The 27,259-nt window shown below is 33.2% G+C and overlaps 4 protein-coding genes across 5 annotated transcripts; 1 reads left to right on the forward strand and 3 right to left on the reverse strand.

The window, feature by feature from the left end:
• Positions 1-904: 904 nt before the first annotated feature.
• On the forward strand, positions 905-6,343 carry LOC118051554 (pentatricopeptide repeat-containing protein At2g27800, mitochondrial). Its single transcript, XM_035062212.2, has 2 exons — positions 905-1,247; positions 2,542-6,343. The coding sequence occupies exon 2, from the start codon at positions 2,550-2,552 to the stop codon at positions 3,870-3,872; it is 1,323 nt and encodes a 440-aa protein (XP_034918103.1). The 5' UTR covers positions 905-1,247; positions 2,542-2,549; the 3' UTR covers positions 3,873-6,343.
• On the reverse strand, positions 5,897-9,732 carry LOC118051553 (protein YIP4b). The gene is made up of 3 exons (XM_035062211.2): positions 9,079-9,732; positions 6,511-6,585; positions 5,897-6,347 (listed from the first exon to the last, which is right to left on the reverse strand). Exons 1-3 carry the CDS (start codon positions 9,592-9,594, stop codon positions 6,087-6,089), a joined length of 852 nt encoding a protein of 283 aa, XP_034918102.1. The 5' UTR covers positions 9,595-9,732; the 3' UTR covers positions 5,897-6,086.
• Positions 9,733-15,646: 5,914 nt separating this feature from the next.
• Positions 15,647-21,013, reverse strand: LOC118051552 (mitochondrial outer membrane protein porin 4). Its single transcript, XM_035062205.2, has 7 exons — positions 20,832-21,013; positions 20,156-20,238; positions 19,484-19,551; positions 18,275-18,385; positions 17,983-18,069; positions 16,647-16,855; positions 15,647-16,274 (listed from the first exon to the last, which is right to left on the reverse strand). Exons 2-7 carry the CDS (start codon positions 20,202-20,204, stop codon positions 15,971-15,973), a joined length of 828 nt encoding a protein of 275 aa, XP_034918096.1. The 5' UTR covers positions 20,205-20,238; positions 20,832-21,013; the 3' UTR covers positions 15,647-15,970.
• LOC118051551 (hydroxyproline O-galactosyltransferase GALT3) lies at positions 20,156-23,825 on the reverse strand. 2 transcript variants are annotated; one of them, XM_073406352.1, is made up of 2 exons: positions 22,769-23,825; positions 20,156-20,238 (listed from the first exon to the last, which is right to left on the reverse strand). In XM_073406352.1, the coding sequence occupies exon 1, from the start codon at positions 23,729-23,731 to the stop codon at positions 22,769-22,771; it is 963 nt and encodes a 320-aa protein (XP_073262453.1). In that variant the 5' UTR covers positions 23,732-23,825; the 3' UTR covers positions 20,156-20,238. The 2 variants fall into 2 exon arrangements, with proteins under 2 accessions (XP_073262453.1, XP_034918095.1); XM_035062204.2 differs by lacking the exon at positions 20,156-20,238 and adding an exon at positions 22,112-22,348.
• Between the last annotated feature and the right edge of the window lie 3,434 nt (positions 23,826-27,259).

Genomic DNA, 27,259 nt, shown 5'->3' on the forward strand with positions numbered 1-27,259 from the left:
TCTTCTAGTTACTTTTGAATTGAAGCAATGATAATAAGCTTTTCTTGACAATTTCAAGCATGGAGCTCCGGTCAAGACGATGGACAGAAGAAAATGAAATTTCAGGATGTCATCTACATCTGCGATCACCAACACAATCTAATTAGTTCTTTGAATGAATTCAAGCACTGCACTCCCATGATAAAAACAATGCCTTCGAATCCCACCATCTCAATCTTCTGCTCGAGCAGGGCCTGCGTATTTTTCTTTTTTGAGAAATATGATGTCCTTCTGTGCCTATATATCTTCCCATTTACTATATATAAGCTTCAAATTCTGTGTCCAAACTATCCCAATCCCCAGCTTCTAAGAACTAGACATCCCTCTTTGTTTTTCACTCACTTCTTGCAAAGAGACAGGTCGGTGGGTGGGTGTTGAGCAATGCTGCTCCAGATTCTTTTCTAGCTTTGAACCAGGAGATCACCCCACTGATTCACCTTGTCTAACAAGTTTCTTAACGTATTTCTCACAATTTCTCTTATTAACATTTTCTTAGAAAAACATCTTATTTAAAAATTTAAACTATTAAATGAATATCAAATATAATTTATATTATTCTTTGACTATACCTCAAGTAAAAATTCTTTATGATTGAAACTTTACAAAAACCATGCTACTTTATACTTAATTTTTTTTATCAAATAAATAAAAATAATGAAATTTAAAATGCATGACTACTTGGTCATTAAGGCTCATATTATGTCAAAGAATCAATTCAATCCAAAAATTTAAACTATTAGATGACATTTCAAGATATAATTTATATTATTCTCTAAAATTACCACCACCAAAAAAACAATCAAATAAAAATGAAGAACACACACTCTCTTTCTCCCCTCCTCCCCCAACACTGAAATACATCCATCCGTTGTGTAAGCTGTTTACTTGTTCAGGCCATAGTTATTTTGGGCATGTTGTCGTTTTCATGGGCTTATGGGCTTCGGATTCGGCTCCCGGCAAAATGTTTACCCCCACCACCTGGGCTTCATAAGACCGTCAATGGAGTCTAAAATTACAGACAACCTAAAGAAACAACAGGAGAAGAGAGGAGAAGAGACTTGGCACTTGGTTTTGGATCTTCTTGTTGCAAATTGCAATGCTTAGCTAGAAGAAGCAAGCAAGCATCCATCCCAATTTTCAGTTGCGACAGAAGGAAAGAATCGAAATCCTAATTCACTTCACTCACATTTCTCTCTTCCTTCAAACTCGTAAGTCCCTCTTTTTCATGGATTCATCTCTTCGTTTTTTTTTCCTTGACTCTTGGTTAGCTGGGATCGCTTTTCATTCGCCTCCTTTGATATCAAGCATATCTATTGCTTGTTTGTCTTTGTGTGATTGGAAGAATGAATTCTGTGTGCAGCTTCTTTACTGCTTATGGAATTGTGTTTTTCATTTTTCCTTTAATTTTAAAATGTTTACAAGTAGGACTTTATTGACTGGATATAAGCTAATCTCTCTAATGAACGAGGGAAATGTTTCCCTCCTAGTATCCTTTTTGTTTCTAAAAAGTAGACTTGGTTTCTTGCATCTATAACATTTCTCAACATAGCCTGTATGTCTATCCGCTGACAACTAGCCATGATGAAAGCATCCTTTATTGTGTTGTTCTTGGTAGATTGAATCCAGAACCCCCATGGGGCGACGGGTGGTGGGTGTTACAAGTTTTCAAGTTGGTAGCCCAAATCATCATGTATGCATGTATACATAGATAACCTTTTAGGAGGAATGATTCAGCATGCCCGGAGTTGTACCCACCCTCTAACATAAAGATGGAACCCATAGATGATTTTCGTAGCGGGTCTCATGTTTATGTGAGAGGGGGGAGTACAACTCCCAGTATACCTAATAATTTCTATTACACGGTGCCATGACCATTAACTTCACAAGCTCGTTACTTGGATGCACATTGCAGCATGCAGAAGATAGCTATGTTAGTCATTGGTATCACACAGATACAGAGATCGATGCTGAGTAGTAAAAGAGTTCATGAAAATGAGTGTTAATATCAACTGCAACAACTTAATTGGGGGGGTGGGGGAGGGGAATGTCAGGGAATATAATAAAAATGAAATAGTTCATGAAGATCCTCACGAACAACTCATGATTCTGGTTTTATAGCTTCTTAATATACTAAGCTTTGGTGATTTCAAGTTGATAATTTGCAGGGCATCTGTGATATAAGTTTATTGCAAAAATAATATACAGTCTGCTTTTAATATTTGAACTTTTGGGGTTAGAAATTGAGACTCTGCTTATTATTTCTCCTAGTTTAACCATAGATTTCAATTAATGACGAGGACCTAATTCTCTCTGTTTCCTCACTTTCCTTCTTGATGGTTGGAGGTGACCATGGACGTCCAATTTTTGTTATTGTTGTGTTATAGAGCGTCCAGTTTAGGCATTTATGTGATCAAATATTTCCTGGTATGCGAGTTTGTTTCTGATTGCTTTCTTGAGAGTAACTGTGAGTAATTTTCTTTCTTTCTTGGTTTGCTTCTGTAGTTTCCAAGATGTGGGACAAGAAGGGTGCTATTGGTGGAGATTGCTTGAGATACATCCTCTCTAAAAAAAAATTTATCAGTCCACCGTCCTGCATAAACACATTTCATTCCAAAAACTTGGCTAAATTTCCATTTCCCATATTGACCCAATATTCAGTTATTTCTTCATATTTGAACCCCACTGCCAGAAAATTGAAAGATGTAGATCTTTTAGCTCAAACACAAATTCTCCCAAGTTCCAACTTTTCTACCTTTTACTCAACTAAAGCCCCATCAAGATCTTTTAGGAAGAGAAATAATAAACGAGCAAAAGCCAACAGCAGGCCTATTCTTGATGAAGCTAAATTTCAACGGGCTATTTCCCAACTCCCATCAAGATTCACCAATGAAGAATTGTGCAATAACATAACTCTTGAAGATGATCCTTTAGTCTGTTTGGAGCTTTTCAATTGGGCATCGCAACAACATAGGTTTAGGCATGATGCATCCACTTATCATGTCACTATAAAGAAGCTTGGAATTGCCAAAATGTACCAAGAGATGGATGATGTTGTCAACCAACTACTCGCTGTTCCTCATATTGGTAATGAGGCTTTATACAATTCAATTATCTATTATTTTACTGAAGCTAGGAAGCTGACTAGAGCCGTGAATATATTTAAGCGCATGAAAAGTAGTAGAAACTTAGATTGTAGACCGTCAATTAAAACATATAATATTCTTTTAACGGCAATGTTGAGTAGGGGAAGGAATTCTTATATAAATCATATGTATATGGAGACCATGAGATGCTTGTTTAAGCAGATGGTGGATGATGGGGTCGAGCCTGATATTTTCTCTTTGAATTCCATGATAAAGGGCTATGTTCTTTCATTGCATGTCAATGATGCTTTGAGAGTGTTCCATCAAATGGGTGTGGTTTACAAGTGCTTGCCTAACTCATTTTCCTATGATTATCTGGTCCATGGATTATGTGCTCAAGGCCGAACAAATAATGCTAGAGAGTTGTTTTATGAGATGAAGGAAAAAGGATTTGTCCTAAGCAACAAGTCATTCAACTCACTTGTGAATGCTTTGGCTCTTGGTGGAGAAGTTGGGGAGGCAGTGAATTATTTGTGGGAGATGATTGATAAGCATAGGTCAGTTGATTTAATCACATACAAGACAGTCTTGGATGAGATCTGCAGGCAAGGAAGGATTGGGGAGGCCACGAGTTTGTTGAAGGAGTGGCAAGAAAAAGACCTTGTGGATGGGATAACTTACAGAGAGCTTCTACACGTGCTTGAAGATGACTTTGGAAATTCAAATGACAGAGAACGTTTCAGGTATTGAGTGTTGGGCATGTTCCATTGTTTCTGAACATTAAATAGCTCTACCATGTTTCAAGTGTGGTTTTCAAAATTTCTACATTACAATCACGATGAGCTGCGCTGCTATTGTCTGCACTTTGCATGAAGGTCGAATTTGAGCTGGTGTGCAATTTTGTAAAGAAGAATTGCTTGTAATATTGACAAGCAAATAATCAAATGCATAAAACATAATGTTGGCAAGAAAAGATATGCATTGAACTGTACTCTACTACAACGCATTCTGTTAAAGTACACTCTCTCTGTTTATATTAGGCATCTTAAAAGAGGTATGAGTTTCCCATACATGAAATTTCACCAAAATTTAAAGTTATGAAGAGTTAAATTCAAATATCACACAGCTTTATATTTCTGAAGCACTCCATGATCGCAGAGCATGGAATTCTCACAGGTGAAAATTGTCGGAATGCTCTCGTTATTGCTTCTTGCATGATTATAGGTAAAATTCATTTATTTCTGAATTTTGGTAGATCTTTGGATTTTCTGTAGATCTTTGGAATTCATTTATTTCTCCTGACTTCAGTTTTTTACATTTTAATCTTGCAACGAGCAGTGTCGTGTGGTGACATGCATTTGACTACTGTGCAGTGCATTGCTTGTGTTTTTCATGGATTTACACCACTTTAACTCTCCCCGAAAAGGTTAATAATCAGCAATTCAGAACTAAATTAATAGAGTATCGACTACATTTCTAGCGGGATTTTTCGGAACTTCTTTCATGGTCTTGCCCTCCTTATCTGAAGAAAGATAACAAGGATGGGAAACATGAGGAGGTCTTTGCGCAAAATAAAGCGAAGCTTAGGGTAAAAGAGCCTCTTATCCATTCTCATTCGATCACGGCGGAGGGTGAGCAAGTCAAAATAGAAAAACTAACATATACCGATTCGACCCTGAGATTTTTTATTAAATTGGAATGATTTTATTTGTTATATATCGACTTGTTAAAAAGATTATTACAACTCTAATAATATTGAATAATAAAAACTAAATTAAAAAAAAATGTTCTCTTTAAATATAAAAAAAACTAGAAAAATATCATAATAAAAAATTAAAAAAATACACCAAAGATTGTTAGTTGGACTGTCTTCTAGCTATGGTTATTTAGTAGCACATAACAAATAAAATAACTTTGGATTGCAATGCACAAACAAGTAATAACTCAGAATCTTTGGGTTTGGATGTTAACTAACACATGCGGAAACGGATGATAAAAATATTTATTATATGTCAAAACTCTTGAAAGACCAAAAACAATGTAACTATAGGGAAATTCTTAAAATAATCAATTTTACTCACTAATATCTCCACTTAGCAAAGACTATTACAATAAAATAAAAAAACTAAAAAAAATCATAATAATACTAAATAGAAAAAAATAAATCATAAAAAATATTCCTTTCTAATAATTTAAAAAACCTAAAAAAAAAAATTCATAATAAAAACCATCTATTTTTCAAAAAAACAAAAAACACTCATACTTTAAATATACAGTTAGAAAAGGCTTATTGATTTGCTGTGTGGCTAACGAAACACAAGGACATCCTGTTAGAAACATGGTTAACATGCGTAATTAACAAATCACAAGTTACAAACCAGAATCTACCACTAGGCATTCTTGTGCTCTCTCCCCCTTTCTTTGAACATCAAGGCCTTACTACGTTTCCTGAATTCATGGAACTCGAGATATTCAAGCTTCACAGTAACATTTAAAAAAGCCCCATAGGCTGAACAAGTTTCTGCATCTTTTTTAATCTTTTTAAATTCTTACTTGATTGCACGCGCTTAAAAAAATCAAAAAGCAAAGAAATAATAGTAGAATAGTCGTGAGATTTTTGTTACTGTAACAACCGACATCTTTAGAAGAAGCATAAAAAATGTAAAAAAATAAAAATAAAAAAACAAATTCTAGAGATCAAGCTGAATGATCTATCTTCTCCCTGAAAGGAATTTCCTTCAGGACAGACACCACTTTCAGAAATGACATGAACAGGGCACACATCAAAGTTTCATACTACTATATAATATCTGGCAGATTGAATCTCCAGGCATCTCAAGTCAAAAACGGGTCAAAAAATACAGTAACATGAGAAGAAAATTAACCACAATGTAAAATTCCTATGTACTGCTGTAGGTTAAATTGTTTACGGAAAAAATCCCAACAATGAGAGTTGCCAATGCATCAATCAATGGCGATGATGAGAAAACCAACGGATACATACATCAGAAATACAGGGTAAAGTGCAAGAGCCTTTCTTCTTGGGTTGACAGCTGAACTCATGAAAGGATAGGCAGCCCACGAGCTCCAAGCCAGTGCCACAGATACTACAATCACTTTTATTATTACATTGTCCTTCAACATGCAGACGAGAGCTCCAACGTCTAGAGGAAAGAGACAGTAACCCAATAGGCTCAGACTTTGGAAGAAAATTATGTGTCCACCCTGAAACAGCAAAACAATAATATTTGACTTCAAATAAAACTAGCAATCAACCAAGAATGAAAGCTAGCTACTGTGTTCAATCCTGTGGAATGTAAAAGCATACACATACGGAGGGATACGTATGATTGTGTTTCATGGAAAGAGTAAGAGAAGAAGCTATTACCAGCAGCAGGACGTTCAGTGTCAAGATTACAGCACCAGCTGCAAGCAGTGCAAATGCAACAGCAAACACCTCAGACTGGAAAATGACATGTAAACTGTTAGAACTGAACAAAACTTGCAACATTTTGCTCTAATAACAAGCCACATGCTTTGTTTGAAGAGTAAAGAAAACACGTGGACAAGACAGGCAGCTGAAATCATCAATCCAGAATGGGACAATATTAGTCTCTATCTACATAGGACATGCTACATTCGTAGCAATGATGAGAGCTTGCCCATTTCTAGATCTTGCAAGAACATCAAGGTTAACTTCAGCACTGCCACAATTGAAATATGAAAAGACATGTACAGAGGTAGAAAATGCAACAAAAAATAAATCACAGGTCAACACCAAAATCACACAGGAGCACTTATTTTCCAACTAGCCTTTCCAATTTATCTGGCACATTCTGCCTTGGAAATGATAACTAGTCAACATATAAAAGGTGGCGGAATGTTGCAAGGCATTGACAAAAGAGCAGGCTTAAATATCAAATCATTGATTGTTTAAGCAGATGTTTTGGCATTCCTTTATGGTCACTATACAAATGCTTCAGTGCCCCCATGTAATAACCAAGGGTTCGCTTGGCTTTGTTGTCAGTTGTTGCATGATGACCACACATCAGTTGATAAGCATAGATGCCCACTTACTTTTCTTTCTAAGATCAAATTTTCAATTCTCATATGACACAAGACTACTGTGGATTAGCAAAAGGATGCTTAGCAAACAGCGAAACACCATGTGAACACCAAAAATCAATTCTGCAGCCACCATGTAGCAAAGACAAAGCCAAGTTGTTTGAAAATGTTGCTATTTGTCACCAAACAATAGCTTATATATCAAGAGCTGAAATGTTGATCTAGAAAGCAGAAAAAAGGGCTCGTATCGCTAACATGCCTGTTTAGCTCATTCATTACGGTACTCATTCATTATGTTTGATGGGGAAATCCTTCGTAGGAGAGTGTGCTTCTCCTTACCAAGCCTTTTTGGAGTAGTGGGTTGCAAGTTTTCTCGCTTTGTGTGATTTGTCACAATATTTGTGTGACCATTACTGGGTAACCAACACCAACATCAAACAAGCCCTAAATATTTTCAAATTAATTTAGAGCTACTTGGAATTCTTTTGAAGTTTTGCTCCATTTGTATCAACTGCTATTTTACATTTATTTTGCATATGAAAACCTATGGTTCCATTTCATTTATTTTCTTTTGACAAAAAAATTGAGTCTACAACATTTGATAATTTTCATTTTAAACAGGTATGAAATGGGTTTCTGTCATTGTGTTTTAATGTTTTCAGGTCTTATTATGCATTCATAGTTAATTTATGTTCAAATTTCCAAGTTTCCTGTCTAGAGTCAAAAGTCTTTAAAGAATCAGGAAGACCTAACTCAGTCAATAAATTGTTCTTAACTAATTATGATGTTTTACTCCAAGGATGAAAATAAGCTTTGCAAAAGTTTATAAGCTTTCTAACCATCTTTCAGATTTTATGATGCAAGTCTGATAATAAGGAATCAGATCAGGCATTTAAAATGTTTGAATTACTCCAGTCATAAAACTTGGAATATCCATTGTTTCTAGAAAAAAAACTAACAAAATTCAGACCTATTTTTCACTTCATTCAAACCCTACTTTTACAACCCTCAAGAATATCACAATCAATTGGCATGAACATGAAACCACAAAGCACAAGAACTGATCATGAAACAGTTTACTTGTTGGGCAGAAATCTCACATCTCATTGTTCCCTGTTTTTTATTACTCAAAATTATACATCTTGGTTGTAACTAGCAGCTATTAAGTAGTGTGATCTTATAACAATGCATTCCTGATCACACAACTTTTCACTGTCAAGGGTGTTATATCTTGCTCACAGCCACCATGGAGTGCATGACATTGTAAAGAATGTTCGAAAAAATATCTTCCACATTTTCCACAAATTCACCAGAAGGGACAAATAAGTAGAGCTAATAAAATGAAAGACTCTTAAACTCCAATGCTGTGATGTACACAACAAGAAACAAGTGTTCTCCCACAAAGTCTCACAAACTAACAATAATATGCAGACATTTTCATCAATTTTTGGTGAGCTTTTTAAAACAATGACCATCAAGCTTGAAATAACGGTCATAACCATTAAAAAACAATCACTGTAAACATTATAGATTCAATCAAACATCCCCATCATTCGGCGGTGGTTAAATGTGGAAGCACAATCAGATCCTATCATGTGCCTGGTGCCACAATGCAGTCCCAAATTCTAAAACCAACATGGCTACCAGATCTCCAAATTTATAGTTAAATATATCAGGACAGGACCCATCATCTATCTCTGCCTTATCACCAACTCCATTAATCTGTACAGAATCAAAATGACTAAAAACCTTTCATTCCTAGTAATTCCCATTCTTCAATTCTCTAAGCTACCAAAAACATCCTAAAAGAGTTCAAACAGGTGAAAAATAAAAACTATAGAAACCAATTAGCACAAAATCAAAGCCATTCTGTTAAAAAAAAATTACTAACCTTTTTAACAGAAGCGGACCAAGAAAGAGTGAGTCCCAGAAAGACGATAAAGAAAAAGGGACCCCAAAGATCCCAATCTCTCAAAGCCTTGCCCGGATCTTCTCGATACGGGTTAGGGAACACAACCAGCTTCAAATTACTCACAATCCTAGAAAGATCTCTTTTTACGGTATCCCAAACGGGCTCCGTCAACGTGTTCGGAGGGGACCCGAACCCGGTCGCAGAAAGATTGCCACCGGCAGAGTTGACAGAGCTAGGTGGGAGAGGAGGTAGAGGGGCGGAAGGGAAGATGGATGGCGGTTTCTGGATGGTGGGTTGTGGTTTCGGTTGAGGTGGAGGGAGATTTGATTGGATGAAGGGAGAAGTGGATACGGGTATTCGGGGCGGGCTTGGTGGGCGGGCAGGTAGGACTGTTGAAGGACTGGATTGGATGGAAGAGTTGATTAGGTTCTCGATCTCGTCGATGTCTGATTGAGAAGATGCGTGGAGAGGGATCGTGTCGCCGTTGTGCGACATTTTTTGATTATTTTCCGGGAAAATGTGGTGTTTTGTTTTCGCGGGAAAGTGATGGAAAAAAGGGTAGTTCTGTTTTAGATCTGATCGAAGGAGAGGAGAGGGTCTGGTGTTTTTAATTTGTGGATCGTGAAGGAAAGGTTTTGTTTGTGTTCCGGGAGGGAGGATGGAAAACGTCGTCGTTGTAAATGCTGTATGGAAAGTGAGTTATTTTTTATATTGTTTTTTTTTTTAATTTATTAAAATTATATTTTTTTATTTTAAAAAAATTATTTTTCATGTAAACATATTAAAAATATTTAAATATCTAAAAAAATAATTTAAAACAATTGTTTTATATATATATATATATATATATATATATATATATAGAAATACTTCTAACCAGGGAAACAAATGTCGCCATTATGACGGATAAAATGAATGCAATTTCTCAATCGTGAGGTAAAGAGGCTTTTTGCCACTCTAGATTTCTCAAATATTGAAAATGGATGGAGGAATAGAATTTCGATTTACCATAAGTTTCAATTTTTTCTACATGGTATTATATATATATATATATATATATATATATATATATATATATAACTCTAAATTGCATGAGTTTTTTTTTATTATATAAGATTTTATTATTCATTCTCTCACATATTATTATGAATATACATGTAATTTTTTTATTTTTTTAATTCTGCTTTTAAATTTTTTTTGGTGATTTAATTCTAACTAAAAAATAATTAATTTTATTTTTTATAAAATAGTAGAATTGAAAGATAAAAAAATTGAAATGAAAAAGACATCAAATATAAATAATGTGTTATAAATTTTGTAAAAAATACATTTTGATCCTTAAATTTAAAAAATTATATAAAAACATTATTTTAATAAATACATACGCAAAAAAACAGTAGTAAAGATTTAAACAATTAAAGGTTAAAATCTTCACTAGTCTCATCTTAAAAAGAATCCATAAACACCAAATTAAGGATCCCATGTTGGTGTACAGCATATGTAAAATAATTAACCAAGCTAATTTAATTTATAGTATTAATAATTAATAAATCCTAGAAGTATAATTAACGTAAAAATTCAATATTGCTTAACTGAAAACTCAGAAGATTCGGTACAATGGAGCTTGTCAAGGAAAAATATATTCAAATCCCAGGTGATCAAATGTACACTTTAAATACTGAAGACTTCAGTTCATATCCGATTTCCATTCGACTGATTCAAGCACACACTGGTCTCTGAAAGAAGAGGGATTTTTTTATAAAACTAGCACAGTTTTTATTAAAATATTTCAGGATCTGGATAAAAAATATTAAAAAATAATATATTTTTACTCAATCACTATTAAAAAAATGTAATTTTATTAAAATATTGCTAATAAAAATAATAATTATATTAAATCACAGTAAAACACTGTCCCTGTAAAAGCAACGTTTTTTTATTTTTTCTTTTTTCTTTTTCTTCATTTTTTCTTTCTGAGCTGTCCCTTCTTTTTTTTTAAAGTTTCTTTTTCTTTATTTTTTCTTTGTTTTTTTAATGGATATTTTTTAAAAAAAAATTTTTGTTAATGTTAAATTTTTTTATATCTCAAACTTTTATAACATGCATTATGTGTTTAACAGGTTAACTCAGATTTTTTTTCTGATTTTTCTTTTTAATTAATTTTTTTGTTTAATTTATTTTATAAAATTAATTATAGGTTAACCTGGTTTCATGAGTTAACCAAATTAATTATGGGTTAACCTGTTAACTTTTTTTTTATATGCAGTTATTAAACTTTCATGACGTGAATCTCAGGTTTGACGGGTTAACTTGGTTTGAGGGTTAACCCAATTAATTTAGATTTTTTTTTTTACTGTTTGCTTTTCTTTTTCTTCATTTTTTTCTTTGTTATTTTTAATGGATATATTTTTTTAAAATTTTTTTATTAATGTTAAATTTTTTTCTATCTCAAACTTTTATAAAACGCATTCCAAATTTAACGGGTTAACTTAGAATTTTTTTTCTGGTTTTTCTTTTTAATTAATTTTTTCATTTCCACAGTAAAACACTGATTCCTTAGGCGTTTTTTTTAAGTTGTCTTAGTTTTTTTAGCTGTTTTTTTTTTTTTATGTTTTTTGGGATTTTTTTTTGCTACTTCCTTTGTTTTTTTTTAACAAAATTTTTTTGTTTAATTTAGTTTATTAATGTTTAATTTTTTTTTGTTTAGTTGTCAGATTTTCATTATACGTTTACCGGATTTAACGGGTTAACTTGGTTTGACAAGTTAAAATAGAATTGCTTTTTTTTTTTTTTTCTTTTTAATTAATTTTTTTTCGTTTAGTTTAGTTTGTTAATGTTAAATTTCTTTCTATTTAGTTATTAGACTTTCATGACATATATCCCGAGTTTCACGGGTTAACCTGGTTTCACGGGAGAACCCAGTTAATTCTGGGTTGACCCGTTAATTTTTTTATTTATTTTTATTTTCATAAATTTTTTATTTAATTTAGTTTGTTAATGTTAATTTTTTTTTATTTAGTTATCAGACTTACATGATACAAATTCTGAATTTAACGGGTTAACATGGTTTGACAAGTTAACCCGGATTAGTTTTTTGATTTTTTCTTTTTAATTAATTTTTTTCATTTAGTTAAGTTTGTTAATGTTCACTTTTTTTTTTTATTTAGTTACCAGACATTTATGACACCGATCCAGGGTTTAACAAGTTAACTTGGTTTGACGAGTTAACCTGAAATTTATTTTTTGTGCTCTTTTTTTTATTTTAAATTAATTTTTTTCATTTAATTTAAATTGTTGATGTTAAATTTTTTTCTATTTAGTTAGCAAACTTTCATGACACGGATTCCGGGTTTGACAGGTTAACCTGGTTTAACGAGTTAGCCCGGTTAATTCTGGGTTAACCCATTAATTTGTTTTTTCATTTTTAATTATCAAACTTTCACTATGCGAATTCAAGGTATGACGGGTTAACCTGGTTTGAAGGGTTAACCCAATTAATTCATATTTTTTTTCTTTTTCTTCATTAGTTTTTTTCTTCCTGTTGGTTTTTTTTTTTTTTGTTTTTTTAAAACTAATCTATTTAATTATCACATTTTTATGACACGGCCTTGCAGTTAAACCCGCGTCCAATGCTATTGGGTTTGGTATTGTAGTCCAAACACTTTTATGCTAAGGGTTAATCCAAGTTTAATGTTATTGTTAATATTATAAATATTACTCTTGGATTAGACGTTGCAACCAAACCTAAGACTCTTGGGTAAAATTTTGCAAAAAAACCTAACATTTTTAGATCCTGACTATTTTTTAAATGCAAAAAATAATTGACCCGCGGCATCGCGCGGGGCATATAACTAGTATATAGCTAAAAAGCATCAGTGTTTTACTGTGGACTGCACTGTGCAGTCCACAGTAAAACACTGTCCCTGTAAAGCAACGTTTTGTTTTGTTTTTTTTTTTTTTTTGCTTTTTGCTTTTTGCTTTTTGCTTTTTTTTTTAAAGTTTCTTTTTCTTTATTTTTTCTTTGTTTTTTTAATGGATATTTTTTTAAAAATTTTTTTTTGTTAATGTTAAATTTTTTTATATCTCAAACTTTTATAACACGCATTCTGTGTTTAACAGGTTAACCCAGATTTTTTTCTGATTTTTCTTTTTAATTAATTTTTTTGTTTAATTTATTTTATAAAATTAATTATAGGTTAACCTAGTTTCATGAGTTAACCAAATTAATTATGGGTTAACCTGTTAATTTTTTTTTATATGCAGTTATTAAACTTTCATGACGTGAATCTCAGGTTTGACGGGTTAACTTGGTTTGAGGGTTAACCCAATTAATTTAGATTTTTTTTTTTTACTGTTTGCTTTTCTTTTTCTTCATTTTTTCTTTGTTATTTTTAATGGATATTTTTTTTAAATTTTTTTTGTTAATGTTAAATTTTTTTCTATCTCAAACTTTTATAAAACGCATTCCAAATTTAACGGGTTAACTTAGAATTTTTTTTCTGGTTTTTCTTTTTAATTAATTTTTTCATTTCCACAGTAAAACACTGATTCCTTAGGCTTTTTTTTTTTTTTTTTTTTATGTTTTTTGGGATTTTTTTTTGCTACTTCCTTTGTTTTTTTTTAACAAAATTTTTTTGTTTAATTTAGTTTATTAATGTTTAATTTTTTTTGTTTAGTTGTCAGATTTTCATGATACGTTTACCGGATTTAACGGGTTAACTTGGTTTGACAAGTTAAAATAGAATTGCTTTTTTTTTCTTTTTAATTAATTTTTTTCGTTTAGTTTTAGTTTGTTAATGTTAAATTTCTTTCTATTTAGTTATTAGACTTTCATGACATATATCCCGAGTTTCACGGGTTAACCTGGTTTCACGGGAGAACCCAGTTAATTCTGGATTGACCCGTTAATTTTTTTATTTATTTTTATTTTCATAAATTTTTTATTTAATTTAGTTTGTTAATGTTAATTTTTTTTTTTTATTTAGTTATCAGACTTACATGATACAAATTCTGAATTTAACGGGTTAACATGGTTTGACAAGTTAACCCGGATTAGTTTTTTGATTTTTTCTTTTTAATTAATTTTTTTCATTTAGTTAAGTTTGTTAATGTTCACTTTTTTTTTTATTTAGTTACCAGACATTCATGACACCGATCCAGGTTTTAACAAGTTAACTTGGTTTGACGAGTTAACCTGAAATTTATTTTTTGTGCTCTTTTTTTTTTTATTTTAAATTAATTTTTTTCATTTAATTTAAATTGTTGATGTTAAATTTTTTTCTATTTAGTTATCAAACTTTCATGACACGGATTCCGGGTTTGACAGGTTAACCTGGTTTAACGAGTTAGCTCGGTTAATTCTGGGTTAACCCATTAATTTGTTTTTTCATTTTTAATTATCAAACTTTCACGATGCGAATTCAAGGTATGACGGGTTAACCTGGTTTGAAGGGTTAACCCAATTAATTCATATTTTTTTTCTTTTTCTTCATTAGTTTTTTTCTTCTTGTTGGTTTTTTTTTTTTGTTTTTTTTTTTTAACTAATCTATTTAATTATCACATTTTTATGACACGGCCTTGCAGTTAAACCCGCGTCCAATGCTATTGGGTTTGGTATTGTAGTCCAAACACTTTTATGCTAAGGGTTAATCCAAGTTTAATGTTATTGTTAATATTATAAATATTACTCTTGGATTAGACGTTGCAACCAAACCTAAGACTCTTGGGTAAAATTTTGCAAAAAAACCTAACATTTTTAGATCCTGACTATTTTTGAAATGCAAAAAATAATTGACCCGCGGCATCGCGCGGGGCATATAACTAGTAATAGTTAATATTAGACAGTGTTGAAGCGAGAGAGCAATGAAGGCAGGGATGGAGACACCTCGGAACGAGCAAGCAAGACAAGGCGGTTTCTTGACTTCGAATCCACACATTCCCTTCTCTTGCAAACCAGAGAGCAAGGGCTCCTGTCGAGGCAAACAAGCTTCCTGAACACACTGCCCAAGCAAGACTTTAGGTCAAGTCGTCGTCCCCATCAATATTACTGTTGTTTTTTCCAATGATAATAGGCTTGTAAATCTCATGGCCATTATTGCACGAGCATGAAGATGAGGATTGGCCCATCCCCGGGTCCCTACCTCTCCTTCATGACAACTTCCTCTTCCTCTTCATCTTCCTCTTCAGTATATATATTCTATAAATTAAAGAAAAAGCATCTGCCGAATAATTTGGATGGATTGTGTATAATAGTAATATAATTACATGGCTGCATACCAAAACAGAACCACGATTATATTAAAATCATAATTCAGAATAACAGCTCTTTTAAAACTATGCTATTTTCATTTTCAAAAAAATAAATAAAATTCAGAAGACTAGAGGGAGAAGGTCCGAACCATGTAGCTGGCCTAGTCCTCTTCCAGATCAGGTAGTGGAGAGATGGATTGTATTACAAGAATCATGGCAGTCGTCTGCACACATGGTTACTGACAAGAATACAAAAGTAACGAACAGACCAGTAAGTATATTAGGGCAGTGAATCAACTGGCACAAGGAAAAACATTTATTCCATGAGGCATCACAAGGCTGAAATATCAGGCGAGATTAAGCATCCTTTACACTGTATCCTTGAGAATTCAATTGCAAAAAATAGTATTATGATCTCTGGTTTTTTTCCCGAAAGCTTATCAAAATTGGGTTCAATCTCCCAAACAATACTTGAGAACCTTTCACCATTCACTTGATCTTTTGGTTTACCTACATGTACAAGGTAAAAACTTAAACCCTCTCGGGGTTCTGGAAAAAATATAACAGGATTCAGGTGTTCTTCAATTCAAGTTGCTGAACAGAATAAAAGGGGATTTCACATTCATGGCTTGAGAGCAAGAGCAAGGCCAAACTTGGGGGCTGCCGCATGGGTGGCCTTTGGGTCATACTCCGCTGAAAAAGTTATAAGCGACTTTGGTCTCCATTCATGTTGGCATAGCATTGCAGCCTTGCCATTGTCAGAGAATCGTGTTTTTACCACTGTAAATGGATCCACTGCATGAGAACTTCCAATGGTAAAACTGTTCTCAAGGGAGGAAAGCCTGTGAGTCATTTCCGCGGCAACTGAATGTAAGGGGTTCACTGAATGAACATAAGATGCCTTGAGAGTTTGTCCTTTGTCCGTCCTACATAGCAAAGTTGAGCTTCAATTTAAAGGCAAGTCAAAGCAAACTTTAGACCAATAAAAAGCAACCATTCTGAATACCAAAAGACACGAGAAGGCCTAAAATGTAATAACAATAATAACTCCTGGCGCCTGGGAATAATTATTTAGCTGCTTCTGATGAGTTCATACTCAAAAAGAACAAGTACCTTTACTACTAACACATCTAATACTGTAACTGCTGCGATTTAAGAATACTCATTTTGTCTTTAAATGGAATAACAAAAAAATGCAAATACCTTTTAAGACCAAAGGCACGACATATAGAATATTAAAACAGGAGAAGGAATAAATACTCTTTTAACGAGAGAGAACAAGCTTTACGTATGCTTACAGTAAAAATGCAGCAGAGAAATCTGGCTTGTTCAAGCCAATCCCAGCATTACACTTGACAAATGAAGAAGAGGCAGTATCAAATCCAACTTCACCACCCACACTAAGATTGTTGCTTCCAATTGCAGCTGAGAGCTCCAAAAGAGGATTTGGATTGAGGCCAATGCTGGAATCAATGGCCGCATGATGATGAAGGTACTGCACATCCAGCTGCGACTCAACAGACAGAAATAAGTCAGATTTTCAGCACACAATTTCATAAAGGCTATCCACAATTAGCAAGTACTTCTACAACAAAAGAAATCTAATGAGCTTTTCTTGGTTATTATGTTCTACCAGCATCTCAAACCTGTTCCCAGTTAATTTAAAACATAACTGGTGCTTCTTTCCACTAGTTCATTTTTTCATGTAAATCTAGTAAATTTCAAGCATGGAGGTTTCATTTACTCACAAGGAAAAACTGCCACAAATTATTTCACCTCTGTAATTCATTCTTATTGGAAAGATGATTGATGTTAGGAAAAATTAAGTAAAACATGGAGATACAGACTTCACTAAATGAAGATGTCTTCAATAATATGCATTTTTTCCTGTGCATTCTTAGGACTCAGACTATCAGAAAGTCCTTTAAGAGAGCTTGGGGGCAAGCCAGCAGAGTCATCACTGGGTATGAGTAATCTAATCTGCCTGCCTCAATTCAGTACTATAGTCTCTCAGGTAGATTAAGGAAGGATCCCAGATACAAAGTCATTCAGATTATCATTCTACATACTAAAAACTAATGCTAATTTGCTGCTGTCTCGGAAAAACTTGACTCTTGCTCAGCATTGCTGCAACCATGGTTGTTAATCTGATCACTTGCCTTTTCCCTCGTCTTCTATATGATGTTAGCACTTGTTTAATTCCATCACTAGCCATACCCTATTATGGAAAACAATCATGGAAAATACTATTTATTTGTAGTACTTGCTTGTTAAGTTCCATTTTCATTCAGCTTTATGCCTCCTTTTGTTGGTTAAAACTTTGGGATGAGTTGCATGTCACAGTGAATAATAGTATGGTATGACTCATAATAAGTAAAAAGAAAAGGCCTTTTCTTTTTACTTATTATGAGTCATACCATACTATTTTCCATTTTAAGCAACATGGAAAGGCTCTATAAAGTACAGATTGATAACAAGATTACCAAATTCTGAAAGTAAGAAAAATTACTGGGAAGCCATGCAATGAACAAGTAACTTCCAATACAAATGCATCCCTAACAGTTCCATGCACATGCAGCATGCAAATTCTTATAATCATTTTTTTTTTTGTTGCACCATTTAAAATGCACTGACCTTGCCAGACTTGTGATCAGGTATTTTGAAACTAAGTGCAGCTTTGGTGCTGGGAAAAATCTCATTAACAGTCACTTTGGTAGACACCTGTCAAAGAGTTACACGTAGAAACAGATCAGCATACCATCAAGGCGCTTGAATGCAAATAATTGAGCATTGACTATATTTCAAAATGACCATGGTGAGAGTAAGAATTCAATTGTAGCTAAGTGAGTGAAAATAAGAATTCAATTGTTGCTAAGTGAGTGAAAATGCCAAAAATTCTGATCAAGTACATGAACTTCTCTCTTACAATGGAATAGGTATCAACTTTCACATCCACAACAGTATTCTTGCTCCTGTACAAGGTGCTTATATCACCATTAAAAATTTCATCCTTCTTCAAACCTGTGGCTGTAAACCCCTGCACATGCAGTTTAATGATATATTTGATTAGATAGCATCACAACCTCATCATTCGAACTCTAAATGCTTCTTTTTTTTAAGAGAAACAATAACGTCAAAATTTATTTATGAACGGGGTCCTATTTTCTGAAAAACAGGAGCACTATGACAACCTTACATGCCCGATTCCCACATCAAATATTTAACACTGAGAAAAGAAAATTATAAATAATCCACTGGCATGCCAAATCAGGCTTCACCTAATCTCTTTCATTAATTAGCTTCAATATTTCAAACATAGAAGATACATTCAATGACTGATGTCCTTAAAAGTCATTTGGATTATCTAAAGTAACATTCCTTTAGATAAACAACAGGAATGAATGACAGCAAATACATGAGAATGAGTTCTGAAAGAAAATCTATCTGGTTCTTTCTTTCATTAACTTGCTGATATTGGTCAAAGTCATCAAGACTAAGAAGACCTCTCCTGAGTTTGGCTAACCTTGCAAAACCAAGTCATTTTCAATCATTTATGACCTTTCAGCTCTATTTTGTTTCGAACACACACTCTTTCTTTCCATGCTCACAACACTTAAACACTCATTCCAATTTGACGGATATGTCTTCTCACATGTTTAGGAATATTTATTATCTCTATTCAGCTTGATAGTTTTTGTGGGGTTAGTCAATAGTTTCTATAATCAATCATGACCTAACACTTCGCTAATATCTAACATTTAGAATGTCAAATGTGTATGTAGAGCGGACATAGAATCGAAACCATAGGACGTGCACATGCTCAAATATGCATCCCAACACTCAACATATAAATCATTTAAAAGTACTCGTGGTTCGACATTCTGATCAAGTGTATCAGATATTAATCCAGTGAGTTGCAAGCATCAACAGTTAGTATGTATAACATTTACAATCTCAAGGAGAAAACACACATAGATCAATAGTTCACTGCCTTAACAAGAGAGTAAGTAAAACCATTTACCAAAGCATTTGGGTGTGAAATCTGAAATACCCAGACAGATATCCCCTAAACAGATGTTATTACAAAAAGCAGTGATTAAGGAACTTAAATGAGGAGATGTAAATTCAATGGTACCATTCCAGTAGAACTCAGAATTGAGAGGGTAAACTTGTGATCATAGTTGTAATCTTTGGTCAGGAGGTCTGCATAAGATAAGCAATGTTAGCGAAAAATCAGAATTTATAGCTAAAGCAAATTTGTAAGAGCCTAATTCATTAAACACGGCATCAACAATGAGAGACAATAAACATTAGAAGTCACTATCACTAAGAAAAAAGAGCGGAGCAAGAAAAGTCCTTTGGAGTGTCTGGACAATCATTTGATTGTTATGTTTAGGTTGAGGGCACAGTTCCATTGAGATTACAAGGCTATCTATCATATCCATAACAAACATTTTACAGGAAGGATTGCTACCTAAAGTCCAAGGTTATGGTTACATATTTTTTATCCAAGCGATGTAATGTATTGCTTTGTGTAAATATAAATAAATACTGGAATTGAATTTCACTTTGACAGATTAATAAAAAAAAAAGTGTTTTTTCTCAAAGTTTAGTCGTGCCATAAAAAAAGGTCCAACCTGAGGTAAAATTTCAATAGTGGAAACTCCAGATTAAACCATTAAGCATTCACAGATAAGCACATAGATGAACACATCAAAACATGCATGTGCTTGCATCCAAACACGCATCTAGAATCTCAAGAAAATAAAACTACATGGTTACATATAAACATCCATATAAAAGATACCTTTGGCTCTTTTGCCAATATCTGAAAATGGAGCTGGTTTGCTACCCATCTTTGATTGGGAAAAATGATTTGCCAACTATACCCTGTAAAACTAAGACAATTCACATGAGCCACAGACCAAAGAGAAGCCTTTTTATCAACAACACAGGAAAAAAAGAAGAAACAAAACGAGAAAATGATAGATGCCCTCGCAAAACACTTGTGTTCAGGTATATACGATAGTAACGATACAAGCCTTTGCAAAACACTGCATCTACATACATAGGTGCACAAACCGCCATTAACATCAAATGAGAACGAAAAGCATTATATTATATTACATCCTAAAATAAAACAGAACCAATCATAAAACAAAAGCACCCACCATTTCCATTATCATTTAAGCACTGCGATGACTTCCTAAAACTACTCTACTCTATATTAGATTGCACTTTACAGAAGTTTCCAAATCAACTAGTAGGATTTTGCACAAATTTCAAAACCTCTAGACAGACATGTTTTCTTCGCAATTAGCATGGTCATTGCAGGTGCTTACTGGATTAAAAGTAGTAACACTGATTTTAAAACTCATGATGATGCATTAATGAGTGAAAAACCAACCCTAACGAAAAAGTAATTAAATAGGATATCTATCAAATCTCTCCCTCATTTATACACGAGACAGAGAGGTGCTTACACAGGAGATAAGAAAACGAAATGAAATGGAAAACGCCAACGATCACCGACAAATTCGGCGGCGGCGGCGGCGGAATCAGGAGGCAGGTTATATATTTGTATTGCTGAAGAATAAGTGGATGTGGTATTTTAATTTGAATGGCGCACTAGTCTAGTTGTGACTAATGAGTGACCAAAGCAAGGCCAGGCAAGGAAGGCCAAGGTCAAAAACGGGACACGAGTGGGGTGATTAGGTTAGATAGATAAAGAACAGAACAGGTGTGGATCTCGATTGGAGAGAGGTTCTTAAGAAAAATGTAAATTGAGAGTTTTGATTTGACTGTGAGGGGTTCAGGTAACAGGCCGGTGAGAGTCTTGTTGAGAAGTTAAATGACGATATTGCCAACAAATATGGTTTCTGCAGTGACATTGGTGACCATGGAAATCGAAATGGGCAGCTGGGTCCGAGATCAAATTTATCAGACCGTCTGAGGTTTCTCTTTCACCCACTCAAAATTTAAATCGTGATTCTGTTGAGTGAAACAAAGAGTTTTCAAATGATGATATTTTGTTTATTTATTTATTTATTTATTTTTATTAATATAAATATCCGGACCAACTTGCGAGTATCTCGACTAATTTCACATAACATAAAATTAACGATCATATAAGTTTTTAGTAATTATGAGGTTTATAATACCCGAATTGATAATTTTTAGGGATTAAACCAAGAGCCGACCAGTTACGTTACACCTCTCAGGATTGTTCTTTTTTATTTTTTAATAAAATGAGTGGTTTTGAACAAAATTTTAAAAAAGTAATGACATCATTCTTAGATAAAAATTAAAAAGAAATTTTAGAGTTAAATTACTCAAGGCTAAGTTTAATTACATTCATCCAAGTTTAACCAATTCAAAATTTAAATTAGCTAAAAATATAATTCAATTTGAGTTGGGCTTTAAAAATCAACTGATTATTTACTTTGAGAAGTTAAATGACGATATTGCCAATAAATATGGCTACAGAAATGGAGTTGGTGACCTTGAAAATTGAAATGGACAGCTTGGTCTGGGGTCATATTTATAAGATCCAACTTGAGTCTAACCTGATTTGAAGTTTGATTTATGATTTTGTTGGTCAATTTAGATCAATTTCAAACAAAAATAATTTTGTTTTTTATTTTATAAAATGATGTTTTTTTAAATAAAAAATATAAAAAAAGAAGAAGAAGAAATTCTTGAAGTCAACCCAACTAAATCAAGTTTATCCTTGTCAAATGGGCCACCCGTGTATAACCAATTAAAATCTTCAAATTAAAAATCAACAGTTTACTTGATCTATCTTGGAATTATGTAATTACGCCCTTTCTCTAGTTGGCAACTGGCAACCCATATAAACCGAGTCACTTGGGCAGACAATTGTTATTCAGGTTTGGTTTGTATGGGCTAAGGCAAATCTAGCAGCATGCTTTGTGGGGGCATCCATTGTGGCTTGGCTTTTCGACATTTCGATTCCTTGGTCAATTGCAGAAATGGAGAACTTGAAAAGAATACAGTGACAAATCCACAATAGAATAATTTTATCTTAAAAAAATAATTAAATTCATCAAATTTTAAATTTGTTTCTTAATAATTATGAATTTAAGTTCTCTTAAAATAACTTGAGGTTTACATGGTCATTAACTTCAAAGTTAATGGAATTAGTCGAGATACATGTAAATTGACTTGAATAATAATAAAAAAAAAAACAATAAAATAATTTGAATGGCTCATTTTATATTATTGGGGGCACCAATTAAGTGCACCCTTTATGTTTTCTCACATGTTAGACTTACATGAGTGAGATCAAGTAAAAAGCAAAATATAAACTGCAATCAAAGTCAAAATAAGACTTGCAGAATTATAATACTCCTCGTGTAATTCAAAGAATCTAAAACAAAATATTGAATGAAGGTATTACCTAAGGTATATGATACAATTTAGAAGGTTTGAGATTACTAGTAACATTGAAATACTTCAATGTCTGGATCCACTTCTCTTGATTCTTCAACAGATGAACCGCAGTAGTGTTTGGCCAAAGCTCATGTGTGCATTGTGTGTGTGGCTCAGGAAAATTGTACATAGACCACTTAGCATTATACCTGTTCTTTGCACGGTGACCTTCTCGAATCCAATCACCAAAAACTTTATCCTCAGGCCCTTCCAAATGATTTTTTGGCACCTCAGAATCTCTAATCCACTCTACAATATCCCATGAGATCATGTATCCCATACCAGACATATAATGCACGAAAGGGTCCATGCTAGGGCATGGGATAACATAACCATAGTACAAATCTTCTCTAGGCAATGGTTTTAACGACTCCACTAAGTTATCTAACCGGAAATATGTGTCATCGTCGGTTTTCATGACATAATGATAAGGAGGATACGGTCTATCTGTGTCATTTAGCATTTCCGGCAAGCTTGAAAAGTAAGTGTAGGTTTTACCTTTGTTCATGTTCTCCTTGCAATCCAGGATGATAATATCATCATACCGCATTATCTCAAGAGCAACGAGTACCTTTTGGTCTTCCTTGGTTAGATTGCAAAACACAAACTTCACATCAATCTGTGCACCCACCGGAGATTGGGTGCCGTATATGAGACGCAGAAAATGTCGACGTTGGTATTGGTCGGGAAGTGTTAGAACGCCTATAAGTATGCGAATATCATCACTAGAGGTCGAAGAATTCACGGCAAGAAAATTGTTGGAAGACGGAGTGGAGGATTGAGATGGAAAGTTGGAGAGAGCACATGTACCAAAACTTAACAAGCTATCAAATCGGATTCCATTGATGGTAGCCAAGGCACACAAGAAGAAGATGAAAAATAAAGAGGAGAGAATGAACCGGTGCCGGTCTGGCTTTGAGGTGCTCTTCATTGTTACTTGCTTCTCGAATCGCTTGCTCTGGCTCTTCGCAAGAAGTTATGTAGCGATGATATTGATGAATTCCAAGTATTCTTAGATTCAAAGTACAATTAAATTGGCAATTTCGTGCGATTTAGACTACCATGTTGACTTTTATTCCACTGAGGAACAAGGTGTTGATCCGAGGGGGTGAGAAAGCATACCATTGAATGTACCATTATGTCCTTGGATCTTGGGACAAACTAGGCCTTTCTTTTCATGTCATATGGCCTCCATCAAGGAGTTTAAAGTCTATTCCGTAGGTTAGCTCCTTTTCCATTAATAAAGGGGATTGCACTTTACGTCTTCGCGCCTGTGAAATCAAATGCAAATAAGATTTTGCAGCGAGGGATAGTGGGATTGGGCCTATAAATTTGGACTTTGCTTGCACATGGCTAAAGCCATTTGGTCAACTTTTCGTAATTAGGTATATCGCCATGAACATGGCCGGCTCCGAGACCTCTTTACCTGACGTGTCGCTCACCACACTTGAACGCAAAGCAATACCATTGACCCCTAAAATAGAGTGCACGCTGTTTCTAGTTATCTGCGGGGAAAGCGTCCTTCAATCGATGATCCCCAGGAACACAAGGGGATGGGTTTTTTGTGTTCAAAAAGGAAAGAAAAGATGCAAATTAACAGGAAATATATTACATGAGTTTTCCAGCTTAGCACCAGATAAAATTTACTATAGAGAAATTACTATTTTGTTGTTCGGTGGAAAAAAGGAAGACTTCATGTTGAGGGTAATTTAATTTATTTCAGAGGTTCGTCGGTCATATTATTCGGGGATATATTAGTTTTTTCCAAAAACAATTACAAAAGAAATATGTTTTTAGTCCTGAAACCAACAAAATCTAAAATTGTTGACCACAGATTTTTATTCAGTATATTCAATAGAATTATTTTCAAAGAAATGTTTTATTTAATTTTATGAAAAATAAAATAAATATTCAAATGCGTTCAAAATATTTAAATTCTATATAAAAAAAAGATAATTTGTTGAAGTTTTTCTTTTAAGTAAAACGGACAACACGTTTTTCACCTAAATAAATAATATGTCAAGCAAAATTTTTTTCAACTAAAAACATCCTTTTCATTCCCAATAAGGATTACAATTTAATCTAACCCGACCCTAACTTAATGAACAAGTATTTTTGGACCCGATAAATAATAGATAAGATATGAATATTATCAAACCCGAACCGAAACCTGCCTGAACCTAACCTAATATATATATTTGTTGAGTATTTAGATTTTTATAATACCATATGATATATAAATCCCTTAATATTGACATTAAACACCTGATATTTATTATCTTATCATTTAATATACACATTACCTTAGTCTAAATGATGTGGTATTTTTAATATGCATCGCCTCCACTATTTATCCTCTCGTATTTTATTATGGATAGATTGTGCAAAATTTTATAGTTTTTAAATTTGGTAATTAAACTTTGTTTTTGGACAATTTAGTCCTACTCAAAGAGCAATTGATTTTGAATACTTATGAAAAGGTGGGATTGAAAGAGAGAAAACCAAAATAAAAAATACAGCAAACATGAGTGGTGTGCCATAAGTTTCAAAAAAATGTACTTTGGTCCTCCAACTTAAACAATCACGCAAATTAAACAATTTTGGTCCCTCAACATTTCTCCAATTCTATTTTGGTACACAAATTTATTTTTGTTATTTTTTGTTCTCTAGTCGATAGAGGAGAGAGAGAGAGAGAGAGAGAGAGAGAGAGAGAGAGAGAGAGAGAGAGATCGTTGAATTCTAGCGATATAAAGAGAAACATGTCATTGACATCAATTTAGGCCACCAAAATAAATGATATTTGTATCTAATTTTTTTTTATTTGATGAGGGGAGTTCATATTAGGTGTTTTTGTTCCTTGAAAGTTTGTGATCTAAGCTCGGGTTGATTTTTTGTTTTGCATAAGTTTGGTTTTTGGGGTGGTTTTTTGTGTTCGTGGATTAATTCATCATGGTTTCTAAGATATTTTATAGGTGTTTTGGGTAAAAAGAAATGAGTTAAAAAATGGGTTTTTGGGTTCAAAGTACCTTGAACTTGATTTTTTGACTACCACATTGGTCGAAATTTGGGTAAAACAAACGACATGTTGTCTGATTTTTTTTCTTGAAAAATAGTGTCATCCACCCCTATTAAAAACAGGAGTGCAATCACGTAGGCTCTAATGAAATGGGCTAGGCAGGCTGGGTTGACCCTGTTTTTCTAGTTGTCTTTTAATTTCAATTCATGCTTCTTTTATATATATATATATATATATATTTTAAAAAGCTTAATTATATTTACATTAATATCCCTTCTCTCTTTTATTTTGTTTAGAGAGTCTCCTTTAAATTATGATGATTTTTTGGTTATATGTTTAATTTTCGAAGAAGTTTTTTTATTGATATATGATTTTTTTTTAATCTTTTGTATATATAAACTATATTTTTGAAAATAAAAATATTTATTTTTAGATGATATTTATAATGTGTAGCTTTGCATATTATTCATTTTTATTTTATTTTATCCAATCAATTTAATATGTTTGTTTATTTCTATTATTTTTTGATTAAATAATAAAATATTTTAATATGCAAAAATTAATAAACATGATCGAGTAAATGTCTCGTCTTGTGAAATTAAATACCTTGATCTATATCTGTGTCTCAGTTTTTCAAGTGTTTTTAGGTGTCATTAATGATTTTTTGTTTATTTATTAGCACAAATAGTTCTTAGTTTATTTGATTTTTATATGTGTATAAACTTTTTGATTTGCACTTAAATTTTTTAAATTTTTATATATATATATATATATATATAAAAGTTTTTTATAAAAAATAAAAATATTTAACTCAACACACTTGACTTAACAATCCTTTCGTTCATAATTTTGAAACCCGGCCCAGCCCGGTGGGTCGACCCTCAACCCGAGGCTGGAACCGGGCCGGGTTGAAGAAAAAATGAAGGAAGAAAAAACCCAATGTGACCTGACAGGTTGACCCGGTAAAACCCGACTACAAACCCGTTGATTTTTATTTTATTTTTTTACTAAAACGACGTCGTTTTGTTTTTTTTAAAAAAAATTTGACCCGACCAACTTGACAATCCAATCAAGATTCAGTAACTTGGTTAAAATTCAAAACTCGAACCTTGAACCAAGCCGGCCACAAGACCGCGTCGCTTTCCATACCTTGAACATCAGCAGCCTCGTAAAGAGTCGTTATCATGCCGTGTCTCGTTTGAACGTTTCCCTTGCAGCAAGGTCAAACAGTTTGGCCATTTTATGCCCACGTACATGCACCTCGCAGTTTGAAAAAGGATCTGGATGTTTTAGAGGCTGTGGAAATAGTCAATATAATTAAAAAATAATTGTTATTTTAAAAAAGCTAGATAAACTAAAAAAATCATATAAAAAATATATTAATTAAAACATAAACGCAAAAGTTATTTTTAAAAATACATGTAAAAAATAATAATAAAAAAA

Source organism: Populus alba, chromosome 18, assembly GCF_005239225.2.
Source record: "Populus alba chromosome 18, ASM523922v2, whole genome shotgun sequence".
Lineage (NCBI taxonomy): Eukaryota > Viridiplantae > Streptophyta > Magnoliopsida > Malpighiales > Salicaceae > Populus > Populus alba.

Coding starts and splice junctions, on each gene's coding strand:
- LOC118051554 (XM_035062212.2), top strand. CDS start 2,550: ATGTGGGACAAGAAGGGTGCTATTGGTGGAGATTGCTTGAGATACATC.
- LOC118051553 (XM_035062211.2), bottom strand. CDS start 9,594: ATGTCGCACAACGGCGACACGATCCCTCTCCACGCATCTTCTCAATCA. Junction 6,586..9,078: donor GGTCCGCTTCTGTTAAAAAG/GTTAGTAATTTT, acceptor GTCATTTTCCAG/TCTGAGGTGTTTGCTGTTGC. Junction 6,348..6,510: donor CACTGAACGTCCTGCTGCTG/GTAATAGCTTCT, acceptor TTGCTGTTTCAG/GGTGGACACATAATTTTCTT.
- LOC118051552 (XM_035062205.2), bottom strand. CDS start 20,204: ATGGGTAGCAAACCAGCTCCATTTTCAGATATTGGCAAAAGAGCCAAA. Junction 18,386..19,483: donor TTCTGAGTTCTACTGGAATG/GTACCATTGAAT, acceptor CTGCATGTGCAG/GGGTTTACAGCCACAGGTTT. Junction 18,070..18,274: donor AAGTTGATACCTATTCCATT/GTAAGAGAGAAG, acceptor ACTCTTTGACAG/GTGTCTACCAAAGTGACTGT.
- LOC118051551 (XM_073406352.1), bottom strand. CDS start 23,731: ATGAAGAGCACCTCAAAGCCAGACCGGCACCGGTTCATTCTCTCCTCT.